General features: G+C 38.8%; 1 protein-coding gene across 1 annotated transcript; it reads left to right on the forward strand.

The window, feature by feature from the left end:
* The first annotated feature begins 3,435 nt into the window (after positions 1 to 3,435).
* Positions 3,436 to 5,294, forward strand: LOC131242275 (protein CURLY FLAG LEAF 1-like). The gene is made up of 2 exons (XM_058240815.1): positions 3,436 to 3,817; positions 4,462 to 5,294. Exons 1-2 carry the CDS (start codon positions 3,620 to 3,622, stop codon positions 4,906 to 4,908), a joined length of 645 nt encoding a protein of 214 aa, XP_058096798.1. The 5' UTR covers positions 3,436 to 3,619; the 3' UTR covers positions 4,909 to 5,294.
* Positions 5,295 to 7,496: the final 2,202 nt, after the last annotated feature.

Raw genomic sequence — 7,496 nt, forward strand, 5'->3', positions numbered from 1 at the left:
TACCATGAACATGACATGTAACAAAAATCAAGAAATGTACGTTCATGCGCATTGAATTACATTGTAGACCATGACGTGTTAATAACATCCATTCTAACTGTCTTGCATGCCATTCAAGGCACTGCCTGAAAATTAGGCCATTCAATGACTGAGGTGGGCCATAGAGTAGGGATAGTTGAGATGCACCCACTCTTAATTCTTGTAAAGGGCCCACCAAGTTGTGGATTTGGCATCCTATCTATTGATATTAAACATCAGTACTATATATATGATAGTACATCTTAAAAATCATGGCATTTCAAAACTTGAATTGGGTGAATATAAATTGATGATGGGCATTCCCCTTCCAATTGTTCTTTTTTTAATGGGCCACCTGAGTCATGGAATGGCTTGATTTTAGGCACATGGCTGCATGAGGGATGAGGTGCAAGATGGATCAAGTGTATGTCATTCACACATCACTGTAGGGCCAACAGCAGCCTTTTGGACTTTAATTACAATGAAAACATTTGAATTGTATATGTTGTGCGGTGTGGCCCACCATGATGTGGATCAGATGGAGGCAGATTGCGCCCTGGCCCCACTTGGATGGAAATCAGTCCGATAGGGCTCCATGGGGTCCACCATGATGCATGGATTATATATATATATATATATATATATATATATATATATATATATATATATATATATATATATATATATATATATATATATATATTGTTTATTCATTTTTTCAAATTATTTTAATATATTAGGCAAAAAATATAAAATTTGAGACAGATCTAATGTTCAAATGGTCCACATAACGGTAAGCAGTGGTAATAATGATGCCTAAGATTGAAACCTTATTGAGATTCTATTTATTTTTTTTTAGTCATCATGTTCAAAGTTTAGGTATATGAATAAAGAGAGCACAAATATCAACCTGATTCAAAATTTATACAACTTCCAAAAAGATTTTAATGGTGTGCTTTCAGTTCCCACTCTATCATCCACTTAGGAGTCGTTTTGCAATATAGATTTGAGAGAGAAGTTTAAAATCCAAAGCGAAAGCTTGGATTACATTTAAAATCTTTTAAAAAGTGCATGTGTAACATGTGTCACTAAACTATTAATTCATTGGGCACATGGCCCACCGATGATATCTTAAACCATTTAAATTATCAATTTTATCACTATAATTACTTTAATATGATGATCTGAGTCATCTAAACATTGTCCATGTAATGTCACTTGTATGCAATCTCGTGCTGGTGGCCCATTTGAGACTTATAATTTCATCATTTTCGAGCAAGATATATATTTCAATAGGCTTATTACAACCGTTGTATTAAATATTACATACATGCACTAATTAGATATATTAAAATTATTTCAATAATTAAATTAAAACCCCAGTAAATATACTATAAATGACTACTTTTGGATTACACGGATTCTAAATATCCAAGGTGCAAACACAACAGGGGTTCCGAATCCAGGCTCCCAAACAAGCCCTTAGGCCTTGGATGTGCCTCATTATCTGTTTCATGCCCTAAAATATTAATTTTTAAGATAGATGGACAACGTGGACAAAAGCTATTCATCACAGTCACCCCAGCATAACCCTATTTGGATGGATTATTGTTTAAGGGTGGACGCATTCACTCCTGCATCGGACATTCACCTGCTCTTGTCTATGCTAACTCCTCCAAAAAAGATTCATGACATAGGTGGGCCACGTAGGAAACAATTCGAGGAGTGCAAAAGAAAGGTCTATAGCCGGTGGGCCCTACATTCTATCAAAACCTCCATACGCACCTGGTTTGATTTTCATTCACCAATTTTCCATTTCTATAATTGAAGTAGTCCCAAAATGGAGTTTGTGTGTAACCAAATTAATCAGCGTGACGTGTAATATCAGTTTAAATTCTTTTAAGTTGTAATTTTAATAAGAAGGCAGTAATTTTTTGTATTTTTATCTATTCTTTCCTAATTCTTAGCTTAGTTTGTAGATGTGAGGCGTATGGTTTGTCATCCAAACCATTGATCTGATGTATACCGTCATGGATGGACTATTCCCACAAAACCTCCTAAATTGGAAGATCCTAGCCATTGAATCTTTGGTCTTTCCTCTGATTGTGGTTTGTTCGTGCATGCATTTATGTGCCAACCATTGGAAGGTTTGGAGTCAACTAATTAAAGAGGATATTCTCGAAGTGGTCCATCAATGACAGGGCCTGTAAAATCAATGGCTTGGATTGAACAATCATGGCCCCACATCCGCAAACTAAGTTCCTTACATGAAAGTTCCTTATTCGAAAATAATACATCTTATTTTGAAATGCCACTGTATTCCGTTACTTAACGCTGTTACGTTATGTATGAACCTTCTCCGTTATAACGGAAATGATGGGCGGTATTCCGAAAGAGGGTTACAGGGCCCTTGACATCCAACAGTTCGCTGCACGGGATTTTCTACATGTGGGGCCCATGGAGTAGCTGTAGTAACTGATGATCTAATCAATCTTATTCTGGCTGATGGACTAATTCCAAAATGGCATACATTGGATGATCCTAACCCTTCAGATGGTGCCTAACCAATAGACGGCTAAGAAACAATGTACGTCAACAGTTCTCGCGCAGAAGAAACATCCCAAATATCTAAGTCTTGGGATCTTTGAATCTAAAGATTTTCCTCCCATATCCTAATCAAAGGTTTCCTCCATCGTATCAACGGTTTGGATCATCCAAGCAAGAGCCCTACATACAGATTATCTCTACATATGAAGATGTACAAGAACCTATAAATCCTCAACTTGGAAGTAACAACAGCCAGTGTAACACTGTTACGACATGACGTTACTTTGAGCACGAGTCATGATGCGTCGCAAGTCTCTCTGATACGCCTGCATGCAAAATCGTACACGTGGCATGGATATAACCCAATCAAACCGTCCAAACAGTGGACCACACTTTAGATTGACAGTAAACCAAAGATTACATTGACTGACAGTCCAACCGTGCGATTTCCAGACATCCAACCTACGGTTAAGATGAGAAACAGTCAAAGGCCAGAATTCAACAAAACCAATGTTCATTACATAGAGGTTAGGATCATCCAGTATCAACAATCAAAGTGGATCCCATGATTTGGACTGTTTAGATTGAATCCAAGCATGCACGTGTACAAAACTAGTGTGCACGTGCATGAAACCTTCAAGGTATGAAATAACTCCCCGTGGAGTAAACATGGATGTACCATATGAAAATCGTGCAAGGGAAACATCAAAGTTGGAGAAGGGTTGCTATCGGTCCATAAGTGGCCATGTAAGAAGATGGGGGGGTGCGTATTTACGCATAGGGTGTGAGTTAGAGCTACTCATTTTGGTTTTGGGTCAGCCAAATAGCCAGCTGAGCCAAGTAAGGACGAGCATGTGATAGGGAGGTGGGCCTTTCAATGTCTTTTTAAAGTCGCTCCATTAGATTCTCGCTTGCAGTTCTGTACCTGCAATTTTAGCTCGATTTTAGCCTATAAAGCCAGCATATGTTCACCATTTTATAGATCACGAATGAATCTATAGAAAGAGAGAGAGAGAGAGAGAGAGAGAGAGAGAAGGATCTTGAATTCAAATTCATGGTTTCCTTTCAAAGTTCTATCTCTCTAAGGGAGAGAAAGCCATTCGCGGACTCCGAATGCACGTCGAAGAAGCGAAAGTGGGACGATAGAGAAAGAGAAGAAGATCCAACAAAAGAATCGAAGACGATGCTAGATATCGAGCTTCATCTTGAAACACCTTTGCCTTTGGAGTGGCAAAGATGCCTCGACCTCCAGGTAAGTCTTTGTTTCGTGGAGCTCTGGAAATTAGTTTATATCTAGTGATTATGTATTTGAAATCTTGATCTTTAATATATAATAGTGAATTCATGTTATTTACAATGAGATAAATTTATTTTTAACTTTCTATCATATAGGATCTCAATTTTATTTTATTTTTTTCTAGTTTTTATTATATTAGTACTAATGTATTAGATCCCATCAGAACTCCGTAGTTAGTCATGCTTAAACAATGGGTGTACTGGAATATGCGATTCGCTCCAATACATCCTGACATATTACAAATATATCAGAATTATATCCATTAGATTTGGATTCTTTTCAATGACCTACATAGTTTAGTTGATAGGCTTAAGATGGGATAATTCAACCCTTTGATCATGCAAAAGTTTTAGTGATCATTTATGTTAAAAATAAAATAGTGAAATTATCTAAGGTTGAAATAATCCAATTGAGAGCTTTTATCCATTGACTTTCCATCAAACAATGTGAAATCTATCATATAAGCAGTTTGGATCATTGGAAGATGACCCATATTTAAGGACTAATATCCTAGCACATCTTATTGCAATACCTTGGAATGTATTTGAGCAAACCTCTTAGAATTGATGACCTGATATTTATTTAATTTTCCCATGCAGTCAGGAAAGATCCACTTCTACAACACAAGGACCCAAAGGAGAACCTGCAAGGATCCAAGAGAGAGCCCTGAGCCCCAGGACTTGCACCCCATGAGCCTAGAACTCAAGCTCAATCTCCCATGTGAGTCAATAGAAGCCCATGCAAATGGCAAAGAGAATCAGATGAAGCACCATCCCAATAGCCCACATGATTCCGGCGACTCGAGTAAGAATTCTAGCCCGCCGAGGACTACAAATTCAAGCGGCCTCTCCCGTTCCCTCTCTTGGGTGTCATTCGATGCCGATCATCAGGAGATGGTTGCGGCCGTATGTATGCGTTGTCACATGTTGGTCATGCTTTGCAAGTCATCACCTTCATGCCCAAATTGCAAATTCATGCACCCCCCAAACGAAAATCCATTGACCTTGTTTAAGCCCAACCTAAGCCTCCTATGTTGCAAGGATTGATTATAAAAGAAAAAAAAAACCTGCACTCATATCATATCTTGTATTGAAGGCCCACTGGACTTTTATCTTGTGAAGAGTGGAAAGAGAAAAAGAATAGTAAAAGAGAGATCATAGGATGAAATTGAGTCATGATGGTGTAAATAGGCTAGTAGATTGGGAGGTGTAAGTGTAATTTTTACTATTTTGTATAGGGTGAAAGTGCTGATATATGAAAGGTGGGGGATGGAGGAAAACAAGATTTCCTTTTGTATGGGTTGGTATTCTAGGATAAAAAGGAAATGGGTGAGGATTTTCTTTGGATTGATGACCTGTGTTTAACTTGTAGTAGGATTGGATAAAAGATCTTAGTAGATTCTTGTTATTTGAATGCTCTTTTTTTAGGTGGATGGCTTTCTCATGTTATGTTTGGTATACGTAGCACAATAAGTGAAGAACCAAACATGGAATACACGTGAATGAAGAGACCATCTCTTCTCTATCTATCTATCTATCTAATCTATCTAATCTGGTCCGTCCATCATATTGTTTCCTCTATCAGAGATCACTGGGGAAAAAATCAATCAGATATACCACTCAATTGGGCCACACCAAGTGGAACGATGTGTATAGGATTCCAACCATAGGTTTTTGTGTGTAGTGTGTATCTTTCATCAAATCCGTTAATCAGGTGTAACTCACCAGCTTAAAGTGAAGCTACAGAATCCAGATCTAAAAATCAGGCTGGGCACACCACATGTACTTAGAGGTTTTAATAACCTTACTTTTCCCATTGGTGTGGCCCATAGACTATTTTATCCGGATGATTTTGTTGTATCCAATGATCAAATAACGGTTCACACCTGATGTACGGTGTGGATTAAAATAAACAACATAGTGGCCCAGAAACATGGGTGTTTAACGCAGCTGCGTAAAACAGGTGCTATGGACGATTCCGCTTCCTCTATCTATCTCAACTGTGCATGTTAATGGGACTTCAAGACTTGGAGAAGAACTTTCATACTCTGGCAGAGTTTGATCAATGAATGTGCAGCACAGAAATTGTACACCCGATCGATGTGTATCTCAAATTGAACCGTTCCGAAAGTGGGCCCCACTTTAGATGTTTTTATATATAAAAACAAGCAGAATCAAGACCTGGGCTTGGTCGCTTAGTCGATATATAATGGACGGTGAGTGGGAAGAATAATGAACGGTTCACGTTCCACAAACTTATTTTAATAAATTTGAGATCACAACCATTTAATTGATACTATTTTAGTTTTATGAATTATCTATGGTGGACTCCATGATTTGGACGGTTTAAGTATATGTCACGTATATAAATGTGAGTGCCGACGTATCATTTATCATACTCTGACAGAGTATCAAATGACTCCTTGGAATTTAAAACTCTGTCAACTTCAACGGTGTTTATTAGTACAGTTGAGAATTTAATCAAAATGAAAAGCACGGTAGTAAAGTCAAGATGGTCGCTACCACACGTCTTGACGCATTTTACTTTCATGTCCAACCGGTCGGACCAAAATTTACAGTCCATCCAGCCAATAACTTCCAGCTGTCCATTTACATGGGAAATCCAACCCGTCTAAACTCATCTAGTGACTATACTTGTATTTTGTTACGTATCATTGGCTAGAAAATGTTTTCTACGGTGTGGCCCCTTTGACGAGTGGATGAGGCAGAATTTTGTAAAATATGATTCTCATGGTGGGGGCCACCTATTGGAAGGGTTGGATTATGCATGCAGATGATATATGATTCTATGAATGTTAGTTTTTGTGGGGACGGTAATCTTTTGAGACTATAGCCGTTAGATTTTAGGTCATTTTTCAATTTGCAAAATTTCAGCTCCTTTGACCGTATGACAAATTTTTTCCAGCTTTGTGTCTTGTTCAGATCAACGGTCTGGATCACAAGATATGATGCCAGATCCAACAGTTATCCTAATGGATACGAGCACTGGTACAAAATTCACGCGGTCCGTTCATGCGGTGACCTACCTGTATTAGAAAAATGGACGGTCAGAAAAAAGATGACCACCAAAGGACAGTATACACACGTGGCCCACTTGATGGGTGAAATTTCCATGTTCTGATCGGAGCATGTTCATAGTGGCCCACCTAAGGGGGGCAGCATCCAGCTAAAGCTGTCAACTAGTTGGAGTGGACCGTCGGGTCTTATGGCCGGGCTCGGGTCTGGACTCCTCAGCCATTTGCATTGGGTCAGGTTTCAAAGTTAATACCCACTTGGGTTAGACCAGGTGGGCCAGGATCAACGATCTGTATTGGTTGTACATGTGAGGGGTTTTCCTCTACAGATCCGTGTAGAATAAGCTTATTCTACAAGTGCTGTGGGTGGGCCGGCCGTGGTGTACCATGGCATCCAATACATCCGCAAGGGTGGCTGGGCCATTGAAATTTGGACGCCCAAAAATCAGGCTGATCTGGTTGTCCAACCATACGCATTGCGAAGTTCTATGGCAATTCAGACCGTTTGGAATTTTTGGCCCATTTGTGGATAGATGTTAACCCAAAAATCATATGGATATGTGACATTATCCTTCTAATTTTCACCGTCCATTAATTTCT

The sequence above is a fragment of the Magnolia sinica genome, chromosome 4 (genome assembly GCF_029962835.1).
Source record: "Magnolia sinica isolate HGM2019 chromosome 4, MsV1, whole genome shotgun sequence".
NCBI lineage: Eukaryota > Viridiplantae > Streptophyta > Magnoliopsida > Magnoliales > Magnoliaceae > Magnolia > Magnolia sinica.

Excerpts from the sequence above, each read along its gene's own strand:
- LOC131242275 (XM_058240815.1), top strand. The coding sequence starts at position 3,620 with ATGGTTTCCTTTCAAAGTTCTATCTCTCTAAGGGAGAGAAAGCCATTC. Across the intron at positions 3,818-4,461 it reads AAAGATGCCTCGACCTCCAG|TCAGGAAAGATCCACTTCTA; the intron begins GTAAGTCTTTGT and ends TTTCCCATGCAG.